Source organism: Zonotrichia albicollis, chromosome 3, assembly GCF_047830755.1.
Source record: "Zonotrichia albicollis isolate bZonAlb1 chromosome 3, bZonAlb1.hap1, whole genome shotgun sequence".
Lineage (NCBI taxonomy): Eukaryota > Metazoa > Chordata > Aves > Passeriformes > Passerellidae > Zonotrichia > Zonotrichia albicollis.
The window spans coordinates 29,906,249-29,921,493 of record NC_133821.1 but is presented as its reverse complement, the minus strand read 5'-3'; the positions used below and the strand labels follow the sequence as shown (position 1 = coordinate 29,921,493).

Sequence of the window (15,245 nt, the reverse complement as noted above, 5' to 3'; positions counted from 1 at the left end):
CAAGATAACATTATTATTGCTGCTGCTATTATTACTGTTGTTATTAGTTTTTTGTGTGACCTTTTGCAGAACTTTGTATTTTGGTATTGTGTGCAAACCTTTTCTTTGTTACTCATTAAATTAATTTCCTAGTGGTGTGTAACATGAAGTTTCACTATAATTATTTTCAAGTGAGAGGCGTCAAGCCTTCTGGAGTGGTGTAGAACAGACAAAGTGGACTCCTGTATCCATCTGTTTGTTTTCATTACATTCAGGAAATAATTTCTAACCTGAAGAAGCTGAATTAAATGCAGCACTTGAGTATTGGATTGGAATTACAATCAAGTGAAGTGTTAATGGTGCATCAGCTGTTTTCCTAATATTGTCTTGATTTAATTGAAGATTATACTCAGCAAGTCACGGACAGAGGAAAAGAAGAAAGTAGACGGTCAGGTTTATGGCCTGGGGTTATACACCCACACACACACACACACACACACACATATATTGGAATTAAGTGTACCTCCAGTTGTCTTCCTGCTGTTTCTCCAAAACTATACCTGATTTCAGGTCACCTGTTGGGTCATAGGATGACAATAGAAAATGAAAAGAGAAAAATATTGTTGAAAAGAGAAAAATATTATCTTAACACAATAGTTGTCATCCCCAGTGGCTGGGAACATTCTAGTTGGTTTGGTAAATTTAAAGAAAAAATAGAGCTCCCAGCGAGCCTGTGATAATTCAGGGATTGCAGTGCTGCATAAAGGGATATGTGATCATCTTTTCTCCCACGCTGTGTCTTTCCTCATGTTCTAAGAGGTGAGGAGCATTCTGGCAGTGTGAGTGGGAAAAGGATCTTTGGCACATTGGTGGTGGAAGAGAGAACAAAACATTGCTGGTGGCTCATCCTAAGACCTGAAAAAAATCAGTTGTGTCCATTTCAAATCTGCTTAGAGATGATTTTCCTTTAAGGTTTGGGGACAAATTCTCAGTTTCCAGTAGGGAGGTTTGTATAATCCCTGTCACCTGTGACATTGCCCTCAGGTGCCCATGACTTCCTCTGCTTTTATGACTTTCCCTTCCTTGGGACTGAATCAAATTAGTTCCTGTTTTAATATGAGACAGCATCTGATTTGGTAAGGCACTTCAGCTGGGAATTTCTAGGCATGCTGCTCTTGTATTATTCAAACTGGTTTGATGTCCAACTCGGGACAGAATTGAGAGCTGCCCCTGCTAATGCTGGGCTTGAAGGCTGCTGTTGCTGCTACTGGTTATTTGATGTCTCACCATTTAGATGAAGGAGTCTGAAAGGCCCAGTTTTTACAGCCTGCAGGCTGGGCTCCTGTGTAAAGCCCATAGCTGGGGATCTGGGGTTCCTCACCCACAAATTGTCAAGGACTCTAGAGAAGGTAATACAGTTTTTTTTCTTACTGTTGGATTTGCTGCTTATTTTAATGACTGTATTCATTTTGAAGACATACTAGATTTGTTCAAACCCCTAAACACAGATTATCTGACTTGTTTTATTAAGATTTACCTATATATGTGTGTGCATTATTTCTTCCACATTTTCCTAACTTGTTATTTTAGTGGTCTGGGTAAATGCAGTATCTGCTGGTTTTAGTATTTTCTTTGCATCCTGTGATTTTTTTTTTCTTTTACTTCCTTAGCCAAATTATGTTACATGGTCTGTTAAATTTGTTTTGTTCATTCCTTTTCTTGTGCTTGTTTTTAGATCTCAGTTACACTCACGTGTGATTTCTGTCCATGGTTTGAATTCAGCACATTGACATCTATGTGCTGTATGTGTGTGCTTCTCAGTATTCATTATCTGCTGTATCACTGCGTCTTTCAGTGTAAAACAGCTAAAGAAATGTGTTCTTTTTTTCTAGTTCTTTTACATACTTTGCAAAATCTTTGAGGAATATTGCTGCTGTTTGCTTTTCTCCATATATCAATTTATCTTCCTAGTAGCATGTATTTCTGGAATGCTACATTGCAGTTTGTGATCATGAATAATTGAAGCCCAAAGGTTAAAACAGGGTGGTTACACGACTTTAGGAACAAGGGGCGCTGTGGATATTGTCATCTGAGCTCTGTGAGAAATACACTCTTTGATCATAAGATAGGTCCAAGGGCCAGATGCTGTTTGGACATCTTAAAGTTAAGCATAAATCTGTGCAAGGCTGTAAATGTATTTGCTGAGTTGAAATGTGGTATAGCATTATCCAGATAAAGGTAAATAATTACTACCACTCAACTGAGGGCATTTTATTTGATCTGTTAATTAACACTTGAATGAAAAACAGAGAGCACTCAGCAAAAGGCACTCTTCATTTTGCTGTTTGTTTTGAGTTCACCATGTCTGAGACATTTGACTTGGATACATTGCCTTAATCTTGCTCTGCTGTAAAACATAGTTGGTCTTCTGAAAGCATAAACTAAGCTGAATGGTGTCCTTATAACTTTATCTATGTCTCCCACCATCAGGTCATGCTCTGCTAGCCTGTTCTCAGGAGACAAAACTCTTGTAACTGAATGCTGCTTGAGTGCAGGCTTGCTGTCCATGCCAGCTAAGGTGCTTCCTCCTCTTAGGAAGGTGTTCTGGTTTTCCTGTGAGAAGGTATGTGTTACTCCTCAGAGTCAACCTTGTGTTTATGAAAAACAAAATGTCTGCAGAATGCTGGGTCTGATGAGATTCTGGCTTAAATATGACACTGTGTCTTCCTGATAGATGAGGTCCATTGGACCCTCTGCAGCTCAGTCTTCTGAGGCAAGACTTGTTACTGACACCAGAAGTCCTTGGCTGCCGGGTGGTGGACCAGCACATATTATCAAGCCTTGGAGATGGAGAAACTAAACTGGTCTGCTCTAGTGCAAGAAGCCATGAAAGTGCTCTTCAGGTCAGGAAGGATTCCCTGCCCTCCCTTGAAGGCTCTGTGGAAGGGCTTGAGATAAGCCTTGTTAATCCGCTGTAGATCCATGCTTTCTATTCCCCTCTTCTGTCTAGGCAGCAAGTTGATTTTGAGAATTACTTCTATCTACATTTATTTTGAATGTACAGTATTGTATGAAAGGAATTGTTAAGATCCCTAAAAGAACAATGTCAAGAGAAAATGGGAAAATCATGCTGAACGTTGGGTAATGGCATTTGAAACAGAGTTTGATGTGATCCTCAAACATTCCACGTAGAAGCCCCCATTGCCAGCTCCATGCTGCTAGCAGCCCTGCTCCCAAAATTTGGAGGCTGCGGCATTATAGGAGTCACAGGCCCGGTAAACCCAACATCAGACAATCTCCACCAGCCTTTCATGACTTTAGCCCTGTGAGGAGCACTGATAACCAGCGCTGTCTGCCTACGCCAAATCGTCCTGCATTGCCTGGGTTAGTTTCTTTTCTAGGACATGTGTGCATCAATTAGTGTGTACTGCTATCAGGTTGGATATTTTAATTGGGCATCTCTTTACTTTTGAGAAGCTGGCTTTACTTCAGACAGTTAATAAGACCTTGAGGTAAGATAGTCTTCAAAATGAGATGATGATCTGTCTTGATGAATTTGTCATTGGATCTTCTGGATGAATCCAGTAGTGGGTATATGAAGACTTTAGAAATAGTGTCCAGCTTGCTGGAGGAGGAACTTTTTTGTGTAGTAAAATGCTGGGATGCTGCTTTGCCACTCATGTCATCCCTGAAGGGGAGCTTCTTGAGCTCACATTGTGTGCTTTTCTGAGGGTAAACAACAGCAGTAAGCAAGCCTTGTTTGTGGGATTGTTTTTGTTGGTTTGAGGCTTTTTGTGTTTTGGGGGATTTTTGTTGTGTTGGTTTTGGCTCTTTTTCTGAGTCCTTGTGTGTTTTAACTTTGTTGTGGAATTGGAATAAGTATGTCCTAGCTAAAGTTTCACTACTGGTGTCAATTTCCCTTTGGATTATCAAGAAAAGTAGTGTGATCAATTTTCTTTTCCATGTTCCCGTCCTGATAGCGCAGTTCCACAACAGTTTAACATAGAGCTGATGTGATCCTGTCTTCCCAGTGCTGGGTGGTGCCTTTTGTCCTTGTGCCCGTGCTGCTACTGGGGCGGTGTCAGGGCGTGCCTGTGCTCCGCTGGAGGTGACCCTGGCAACAGAATTGCGAGGGTTTCTCTGTCTCGGCTGCCTGTTCTGTCCTGTGTCCTGCTGCCCCAGCAGTAGCGAGGTTGTAGGTGCGTGTGTGGGCATGGGAGCGGTGTTGGATCAGCTTCAGCAGCCATCGTGCCACATGGGGACTCCTCCACAGTTGTTGTAGCTATGCAGTGGATAAGGGAAAAATGCCCATTGCATAAACTTTGAGGGGAAGAATGAATTGCAGTTCAGAGCTTGGTCCCAATTAGCTGTTGTATCCTTTCCTTCTGTAGGAAAACCTTAGCTGACCCACAAGAGCGCTTGTTTGATCCTGAGTGTCAGACATGCTTCACACTCTAATCTGGTGGCTCTTTTGTGAGTAAACCTTGCCTCCTGCTGCTGTTTTCCTCATCTGGAGGCAAGCCTCAGGTTTCAGGATTGCAGTCTCTAGACTGTAGAAACAGCCCTTTCTTCTCAGTTTTGAAGCTGGATATTAAAGCATTTTCTGCTTCTTGAGCCCTGCCAATGTTTGAGGAGCTCCAAGTGCTTGACATGATCCTGAACTGTAGGTTGTTTCATGTCTCCCTTCTTTTGCCTTTCATCAGGCCGATCAAAAAATGACCTGGCTGTGTCATTTCTAAGCGCAATGAAAACTCCTGCCAGTTTCCTTTGCCGGAAGTTTCGCTTTCTGGGTGTGTTCCTGTTCTTGTTTGGTTGGGTCAATTAACAACCGACATTTGCATTTAGTTTTCGTTTCACAGGGGATTTCTCAGTAAGCTGTGGGCGCTGTGGCATTCAGAATCAGTAGTGCCCTGCAGCTGCCTGTGCCTCCAAGTGCTGGCAGGATGTCCTGGGGGAGATGGGAATGCTCACTGGCAACTCTCTGCTGGCAAGTTTGAAGATCTCATGAAATAAGTCAAAAAAGACTGGCATGGTAAACTGTTCACCTCCTGAGGCTGGCAAGAAATGTTGAAAGAACTCTTCTCTGTGAAAGGGCTGTGTTTAGAGGTGTCCAGAAGGATGCAGGAATAGTTTTGTTCCTTCCTTCCTGTAAGTGCTTTCCTTCAAAACACCGGTTTTGTGTTAGGTTTCATGGGTGAGGGACATTTAACATTTTATTTTGACAGGATAGGAAATATTTTATTCTCTTGCTTGATAGGGCACGTTGTAATTTTTAGTACTTTACCAAATAACAAAAATGAGTAAACAAGAGGATTTTACAAAAACTTTATCCTTTTCCTCCCCCTCATGTTGGTTCCACCTGTGGTTTTGCTGCAGCAGCTTTTAGCTGGCTTGTCTCAGTTTTCATGGGGCTACAGGGAGGGTTTCATTTTGTCCTGGCAATTAATGGAGATGATATGGGCTGGCTGTCCTGAATTAGCCCTGGAAAATCTTGTTTGTGTGTTTGGGATGAGTCAGGAAGGAAAGTGCCAGGTTGAAATAACTCTGCCAATTCTGAGTGAAATAGAACAAAGGCAGGAAGGTCCTGTTCTGCTGCACCTGCGTGCCTGGCCAGGCTGTGGGCTTCAGGCCTAGGGAGAGAAGGAGACGTGTAAGCTGAGTTCAGGTTACAAGACCTGATTTCATGCTATGGAGGTATTTGGTTTTCTGAAATGCTTTGGCTGTCATCTTGGGGATGAACAGCACATTTCTAAGGTTTTTATCTATCAAATAAAAAGGATGTGTAAATTCATGTGATAATGAACTCCACCCTTCCATATGATGTTACTGCAGCATTTTTTAAGAAAAGGGAATGAGCATACTGTATCATGCACAAGATTAATACAGGTTGGTGTAACCACATGAAAATAAGAATTATTCCAAAGATCCTTTAGTATGAACTTCTGAAACTCCTACTAGCTGTGTCTAGTTCTGCGCTGGTAGATCATGGGATGTTTTCTTTCCTAGATTCCTTCAAGTGTGGAGCTGTAAACATTGCATCCTTTGTAGCTTGAGGTGAAAAAACCAGTTCTGTCTCAAAGTTGGCAAACTTATTTCTGTATGTCTCACATAGATTCACATATGTTGAGCACTTAAAAGACAAACAACAAAACCCCAAAAAAAAAACACCAACAAAACTTCCATGGGGTTTAGCTACCATAGTAACAAGCACAGATTAAGATTTACTCAATGCTCAGCATAAATTTACCTGTCACCTGTGCACATGTCTGCTTTTGGGAAGGGAACACTATTTGTCTATTGGCTTTGGGGGATTTTATTTCACCTTGTGGTAGAAATGTTTTCCTGTTACCATTGAAGTTGTTTTTGTGAGATACGCAATAGTAGAACTGGAAAGAAAAAGGAAGAGATGTGAAAATAAAATGAGGAAGTTATTTTGTTTATTTTGTCTCTTGGTGCTGTATAGTTTGGAGTTATTAAAGTTTTATAAAATGTTTTTCAGAGTTGCAGCATCAATTAATGAAATGTTTGTGTATGCTTGACTCAGGCCAGCTTTCTACAGTTTTTTTTATCTTATAGCTGATAAGCTCAAGAAGATCATGCCTGGCATTTTAATGTATTTATATAAGTGATCTAAAGAGACAGATGTACATGCACATGTTTGATTGTTTTCTTCTTGCACTTTTGGAAAGTGTGCAGGAGTAGGCACAGGGTGCATTATACATTTTATCAGAGTTTTGTCTGATTCTTTTGTCTGCCATACTGATCTTGGTATCTGATATACAAACTGCAACTACTTCTTTCCTCACTCTGCCATTGTTGCTTTGGTTTTTCTGAGCTTAGTCCTGCATATTATCCCCCTCTTTCACTGGGGAAGGTTGGTTGCTTTGCATTTTGGTGATTTTTTTTAAATAGGAAAGTTTTTATCATGCATTCACAATCTAGTATGCATTTAATTGCTGTTAAGAAACTTTAAAATTCATGTGTACATGCATTCAATTTTTTAAATTGGCCGTTCCAAAGCACTTCTCCACATGTCTGAGAAGAAAAATTAGATAGTGCTCTATTAGAGCAGAGGTCCTTTAGGAACTGTAGTGTGATGTGATTGATATGTGTGACAGGAGTAAGGTGTGGTTTTGTGCTGATGTGAGGCTTACCTGGAAAAGGAGGGAATCTCCATCTTCCTCTGCCCCTAACTGGGGCATCAGGTACTATAATTGTGTGCAGTTTGCATCATACCTGTACCACCTGCTTGCTCTTGACACATGATGCAGAACAAGCTCATCTGAACATCTCTGGTGGTTTCTACTTTGACGTTCACCAAGGGCTTTCAAAAAATTGGACTCTTTCAGTTCAGTTTGATGCTTCAGCAAAAATCTTTCTTGAGGTGTCTTGCTATAAGCTTCTAGGTCCTAAGGACTAGTGACAGAGGGCAACATGACAGCAGCTGGACATCCAGGACAAAGGTATTTCACACCTTTGTTCCCTTTCCTTTCCTGGCACTGTATTTTAAGAAAAATTTAATTTTAATGTGTTTGTTTCTGGAGACTTTGTTTAATACTGACATAAACTGAATATATCAGGAGTCCTGTTATGTTGTACTGGTAAAGGAATGTTTTCCCCCTACAATATACATATATTAAGAGCAAAACTGTTGCCGATCAGAGCTATTTAGAAGACTTATCTTCTCTTCAACCCTTCAGATGCCCTCCGTCTGGGCTAGCTATTTGGAAAAATATTTGCATATTTGAAAAATATGACAGCTGTTATAAATGTTCGTGTGTATGGCACATGCTTGGAAATGGTAGGAGTTATGAATGTAAAAATTGGCTGCAAGATACTCATGTCCAGGACAGGATAGAAAAACTGAGTGAGAAAAGTGTGATAATTTGACTTTTGTAAGTAGAACTGTATGTGAGACTTTGCTTGCATGGGCTGGCTCTACCAAAGAATTTGCCTTGTGATAAATCAAGATGGGAAAAATTCAGGACTAAGAGGCTTGTTTAATCAAGTGAGGTGTGTTTGTAGGCAGATTGATGTGTGGAAATTACCCTCTTACTATGAAGGACTATAGAGGCCTTCAGTGTTTTTGATGAATTGGTGACTGGAATGGTTTGGGGGAATTTTTAAGACCAAGCTGTTGGAGCACTTAATTTATAGGTGATGTTGTAAGTTTGATTACAGTGTATAATCCCTGAGAGTACCACTCCAGTGGCTAGTAAGTGGCTAGAGGATGCTGAATATGTAAAGTAGTGAAACCTACACATTGTACCTACTTGGTAGGGTTAGTTCTTCTGCACTTTCTTAATGATGATGTGGCCATCGGGTCATCTTGCTTTGGCAAAGTTACCATGGGTAAACAAAGAAAATTACAGCTTTGAGAAGCAATGGGTCAGATTAACTCTCTTGTGGTCACTGCCCTTGGCTTTCTGTAACGACCCTGCTTGAATATGTCAGAAGCAGACCTAGTATGGAGCAGTAAGCGTTAATCGAGCTCTCTTCAGTTGCAATTTAAAATTGAATGTTAGAAATACTTTTTTGGGATTCCTGAAAAGGTGCATTTTGTTTTACATGAGTTTTCTTGTTTTAAAGTACCTGACTAATGTGCAAAATACCTAAATACTCTAATAAACTGTTTCAGCTCTAAGCTTGTTACTGCTTCACCCTATTTTTGTTTAAAATTGCATTTTATTTTAAGAAACATCTAATTTTGTGTTTATTTCTAAAGACTTGATTTTACACTGCCATAAATTATGAATATATTGAGTCATGTTTATGGTGTACTAGTAAGGTAGTGTTTCCCACTACATTTTATATATATATGTGTGTATGTGTATATATAAAATCAGGGTATCTAGTGCAGTAACAGAATCTCTGATTGAAATCCTGTGTGGAAAATGCAGCTTGTTGACTGGAATTGTTTTTGGATGACAGTGAACTTGCAAGGAGAGTGTTGGTTTTTACAGCCCCCTTGTTTCCAGCACCCTGAGGAATTTCTCAGAATTTAGAGATTGGTCTACTGAAATGGCATTTTAAATAGCCACATAGTAGCTGATGCATAATGAATGAATTGTAACGGACCAGAAGAATCTGAAAACTATGTAGCCTGCCCTTCTAGACAGATGTGGATATTGCATACTTCTGTGAAATTCAGCTTTAGTATATTTTGGAAATAATCTCTGAGATACTGTTACTTGACCTTGATTTTAATTTTTTTTCGGTTTCTTAATCTTTTGTTTCAATTTCACTGAATGTTTATTTCTAGAAATTGATGAGTTTCTACTTTAAATTCCTCTTTACTTTCCAACAATAGTGAGCTGTTGCTGTGCAGAAAAGAGGCCTGTTACAAGAATAATTTGAATTTCATTTAGTGCTGTTCAAATTCAGAAATTGTATATATTTAGTTATGTGTGGCTCACAAACCAGGAAATTTGACCTTTATGCATGATTGACTCTGAAGAGAATCTGTTTGAGAAGGAATAATTAGGAACCATCCAGAGTGGCTTAGTTTTCTGTCACAAAAAGACCAAAATCCAGAATCCTCATGACCATGAACCTTGTTACTCTTTTTTCCTCTTCAGGTTTGGTGCTCTTATACTGTCATTTTGGTTAAATAATGCTTTCCCTGTTCAGTCTGCATTGAAATGATCTATTCTGTGAAGGCATCTTCTTGTTTGCCCATGGCATTGGTTAAGTCTATCCAACTGTTTCTTGAAGAGATCCCTTGAGGTATCTGCTGGGAGTAGTCTAATCCTGTGAAGCATATGAATGGCAATTGATGTTGGGGTTGCTAATGCTTCTGGTAGGCATTGTATTTCCTGTAGTGAAGATCTAATTTGGTGAGTAAAGAGGCTTAAAGACTTCTAAAACTTGTTTGTATAGCACAGTGCTGTAGCCCAGGCTGGGGTTCTAAGCACAGCTGAAGTATTTGTTGTTAGCACCACACACATACTGATTTTGCAGGGTGTATTTTTAGGGGAGACTTTTGTAGGGCTGTGGTTTATCACATGTGGGGCTGGTGTCCAGTGCTGAAAGAATGTTTCAAAGCCTTTTTTGCCTGAAGCTGCCCTTCTGATCTTCTTCTTCAAAATCCACAAAAAGTATTTTAATGATGTGCTTCTAAAGAATAAATACTATTACTAGTGTGTTATTTCACAGCTGAATAAATTTGTCTGATATACAGAATCTAAACATGCTTGGCTTGCTTGGTTCTCCAGTAATTTGGAAAACAGTTTAGCAGTGGGAGTACAGTAGTATTTTGCAGAAGGACTCATGCAAAGAAAATACAAACAAAATTATATTTAGGGCTGTTCTCTTGGCTATAGTGAATAATTAATAATGCTGGAGGTGATGTAAGTAGGGTTGTGCTACATTTGGGAAGAACATTCTGGTTGTGGTATTCTCCTTGTTTTTTCTGGTTGTGTTGCAGCTGTTTGCTGCTTTTCCCAATTCCACTACTGCTTATGTCCTGAAATAATCTTGCCTGCTTCAGTGGGACTGCCTGTCTCCCTGAGTGTTTACAGGAGGGGATTGACTAATGCAGACTGAAGCTGGAAGTACTTCTTTAAATTCTGGTTGTAAATGAAAATAATTCCGTAAGGAATGATGGATGAGGTCAGCACAGCCCAGCATTAGGTTGGGTACTGGGAGAAGCAGTAAAACTCCAGCTACCCTCAGACTACTTTCAGCTGGAGGTCATGGATCTAGAAACAGGCTTGTTAGTGCTCTGTACAAAGATGCCCACCTTTTAATTGAGGCAATCAGTGACGGGAAAATATTCAGGTAATATTCAGGTGTCTGTCGGTGCTTTGTGCTTAGCTGGGAGTAATCATGCCTCTCTGCTACAAAACTAAAAACTGCTGTGGGAAGACATTCTTTCTACCTCCAGTATTTACCAGCTTTCAAAGTCTGTAACTTAAAAGATTAGAAGCTAAATTTTACCTGTTAAACATTTGTACCCATCTGCCACTCTTAGAAAGTATTTGAAATACTGAAACACTTAGCACTCCTTTGACTTTTTTCATTACTTTGGTTTCTCCTTGGAACAATTCCAAGCCCCATCTGTAACTTGCCCCTTATATACTTGGAAGTTAGAGTACAGAAGCAGATTTCAGTGACTAACATTTAATGTGGGATGATGTGTTGGCATGCATTAAAAATAACTTCCTTTTAGTTCTTCAGACTTTTGAGGTTTAAAATATTTTATGCAATCTCACGGAGTTTTAAAAAATGGTTATTTTTAAATAAAGATGTAGATAGTTTGCTACTTGAACAAGAACTTAAAAAGATGCAAACATGTTTGGGGAATGAAGTTTACTTGAAAAAAGAAGTAATTTCATTTGACTGAAGAAGGTTAACAAAAAAAGAGTGAAACCTTGTTTCCAAATATGCCGAGGTATGAATATATTTTACATAGTGTATTTTTAAAAGACTAAATTTGATTATAATTAGACAGATTTATCTGCAACATAGAGCTATACTGTGTGGTTTGGCATGTTTAAAGAGTCTTCAATGGATTGTAGATTACTGCCTAGGTATCTAGTTTTGCTTTTAGAGCTGGTAAAATCTTTCTGCAGACTTTTTTATGAGACATGTATTGAACTCTGCCCAGAGGCAGCATTTTCTCCTTAGACTGCTGTCCAGAGTTATCAGTTATATTGCAGAAGTTAAATAAATTACTCCCCTTTACATCTTTTTATACTTGTGGTCTATTCTGTTTCAATTGTCTAAAATTCAAGTAGCTAAATTCCCAACTATTTTGTCTGCCTTGCAGCACACCTCTGTGGATGGATACACTGAACCACACATTCAGCCTATCAAGTCAAGTAGCAGACAAAACATCCCCCGATGTAGGAACTCCATAACATCCACAAATGAGGAGCATCCTCACATTGGAAATTATCGCTTGCTGAAAACAATAGGAAAAGGAAATTTTGCCAAAGTGAAGCTGGCAAGGCATGTGCTTACTGGAAGAGAGGTAAGCCTTGAAAAAGAAAGACTGACAGTCTGATTTGTTTTCTTTGGCTATCTTTATAGTAAGTGTTTCTTCTAGAGGATGTTTCAGCATATAGAAGAAGTTACCTGACATGCCTGAGTTACCACCTACCCACCCACCCCCTTTTTAAAATGTATCTTCTTGGTGGAAGGATCAAAATGTTCATTCTGCATCAAACGGTATTTTGGGGCTGGGAAGGTGTCCGTTCATCCCCGAGCATTTCTAAAACTGAAGAGAAACCTATTGATAGGCAGAGTTCATTGATATTGGTGATCTGTTAATAGGTAAATCTGATGTTTAGAGGGCCTGGACAAGGTAATGTTGTTCAGTCCAAATGCAGACAGATGTATAAAACTGATTCCTTGGTGGCAAAGTTCCACGCTCCTGCTGGTAAATCTTAATAGGTTTGAGAATTTTGCTTGATGAAATGTGTAGAAGTAGACACACATGCATGTTTTAGAGGTGCATCTATGCTCTTGTTCACAGAGGTGCAGCATGTTTTTGTTCAAAACTTCTAAGTTTAGTAATTCATAGCTGTTTGTTTTTTTCCCCAGGTTGCTGTGAAAATAATAGATAAAACCCAGCTAAATCCTACTAGCCTGCAAAAGGTAAGAATAGACCATAACATCTGAAATTCTGTAAACAGTTGAGCCATGATCCTTTATTTACTTGACAGAAATATTTGATCCCCTTATCTTGCTAAACAACATTTTTGTGTGTGACCTTGGGAGAGCGTAGTCTCTCTGCTGTAATGTGCGCATTCATTTGTCTGGGGGCAGTGGCTCCATGTGGTTCCTATCTGAGCTTTGTTGTTTTGCTCTTCCTTCCTCCTCTAGCTTTCCTCTTTGCCAACAGTAACATTTCTTTCCAATTAGGTATACAAACAGTTTGTCTACATGCTAAACCAAGATTTAATGCTGTAAAGGATGGTATTCTTGGATTTTTTTCTTTATGTACTAATTGGTTTTTTTGTGGACTTAAGAGTACCAACTTCTGTTGCTTTAATGGGCTTTTCTACATTTGTCTTCATAGTCTTTCAACTTTAATGAAATATTTGCTGAACTCAGGGGACCTGTGGCAATTACTTTTTGTGCACAGAATTGACAAAATGAGTGAATATAATCAAAACAGTGATGTTTATGCCTGTAGATAGAAATTCAGTAGTCTTTCATAGTCATTGTGATCAAGGTTTTATCAAAACTCTGGGGATTCTAGTTTGCTTTGGATTTTTACTACTTAACTCTGTGTATGTTTTGTTGTGGCTAAAGTACAGAAGTGTTGTATTGTCCTACTGGAGGATGCCCATTATAAAATTTTGGGGTATTTTTTGTTTACAAATACTAGACTGCTGTTTGTTGCTGTAGAAATGGGAGAAGGCCAGGGCTTATTGCTGTTCTTTTATCTCTGGCTGCTGCTACAATTTATTTTATTGTGTAACTTTGGTTATGGGGAGTTGTAAACAGTTTTCCTTTAATTTCTTTTTTTCTTTTGTCTCTTTTGTACTTTATTTGCTTTAATGTCTCCTTTGTGGTACTTGAGTGTGAGTTCTTCTGGATTTTTTTTAAATTCAACCTGCTGTGCAGTTCATGCAGAGGCTTTGCTGTTAAGTCCTGTATCCTTTATTAAGCAAATCTCTTTGGTAATATTTGAGCTAGAGAAGAGAGACCCACAGGGGCAGTGTGTGACAGAGCCCATTGTGGAAATCCTGTGCTGCTCACATAGCTTGTTTCCTAGCTAGCTTGCTATTCACACTTGTAGGGCTGGGTTTGTCTCACAGTTGAGCAATGAGAAGCTAAAATATGTTAGAACTTTCTAGAAAACTAAGTGAGAAAAACTCAGCTTTGGGAGAATAGTTTCAATGTTAAGTTGTATTTCATACAAAAATACTCAATAATAATTCAATAATCTATTCCAAGTATAAATAAGACTTCCACAGCATACAAAAGATGCTGTCACGCTGCACAGATAGTACATAAAGTACTCATGCAATAGGACATTGGTGCTGTTATTTGGTTTTTTTTAGTGGGAAGCTGGCAACAAGACAAACAGTGTTAGGTACTCTTAAAAGCTGCTTGTAGTAGAACTAGGGATAGACATTTAAATTTAGTGATCTAACTGGAATTTCATTCTTCAGTAACTTGTAAATATATTGATGCAACTTCTGCTCACACTGAAAAACTGGGTAATTTGTTGGGATCATGTTTTCATTTGTAAAATACTGATTATGGTTTTCAGAAAAAATAATCTTTGTTTTGAAGCGTTATATGTCTTTAGCTGTGACTGAGTGAATGAATACTGGTTGCCCGAAAAAGTAAACTTAAACACAATTTTTCACAGTCACTGAACCAGTTGTAAATACAAGGCAAATAAGGATGAGAGGGTGGTTTATTAGCATGGTTAAGATAATTTCTGTTAGTGTTTTAGTGGGTCATTTGTGGATTGTTAGTCAAATAATAAAATTTCTTGTTCTGTTCTATGAAATCAGTCACTCCTTTCTTTCTGCGCTGAACTATTACATTTTGTTTGTCATTCTCTTTGTACTATTTATGTCTGCAATGTGAAGTTTTATAATTTTGTCATCAGGCTTATGCTGTACGAAGGGCTGTTAAGTGGTTGGTTTTTTTCTTCAGGAGGCAGTGCTGGGAGTGGGAAGCAGTGATAGTAGTATTGTGTTGATAGGAACGTACACTTATCTAATGAAGGTTTATAGAGGATACTGGAGTGTGTTACAGGCACAAACATACCACTCCTGAGTTTGAACCCATCTAAATTCTCATGGTTGAGAGGATGGTCTCTAGAACTTCAAAGCTGATAAGTTTTGCAGTTCAGCAAAACTTTCAGATCTTCAATCACCACTGATTAATATTAATCAAACAAGACAAATTTCTGGTTATTTTGGGTGTAGGGTCATTTACAAAACCATCCCCTTTCCATTCACCAAAGTATGAAAGATACTGAGTGCGAGTCAGTTTTGCTACAGTACTTGCTACTGACCTAATTAAGAGAAATGAGTCATCATGTCTTCACATACACCATTCTGTTTTGTAAACAGAAATATTTGAGCACATACTTCACTTGCTGGAAGTGTTATACAAGCTGGGTCTGTAGTTAGTCACAGGTGTAAAAGCAAAGAGTGTTTCGTTTCTTCCTAGCTGCTCACCAGTGATTTTCATGCCCTGTTGTATGCACAGGGTATTCCAGACAGAGTTATTTTAGTTTGTGTCATGGCCTGACATTTGATGGCTTAAGTTAGCTGACCTTGTGAATTTTTAAT

General features: G+C 39.0%; 1 protein-coding gene across 5 annotated transcripts in view; it reads left to right on the top strand.

Annotated features, from left to right (window-relative positions):
* The window catches only part of MARK1 (microtubule affinity regulating kinase 1), a 57,334-nt gene that overhangs the window by 10,987 nt on the left and 31,102 nt on the right, over window positions 1-15,245 (top strand). For all 5 annotated transcript variants that reach the window (XR_012579455.1, XM_074537032.1, XM_074537030.1 and 2 more), the window contains exons 2-3: window positions 11,750-11,953; window positions 12,526-12,579. Coding sequence is in view for 4 of the 5 variants with exons in the window: in XM_074537032.1 (XP_074393133.1) it covers window positions 11,750-11,953; window positions 12,526-12,579 (258 nt within the window). In the remaining variant the exon portion in view is untranslated. The remainder of the gene's footprint in view (window positions 1-11,749; window positions 11,954-12,525; window positions 12,580-15,245) is intronic.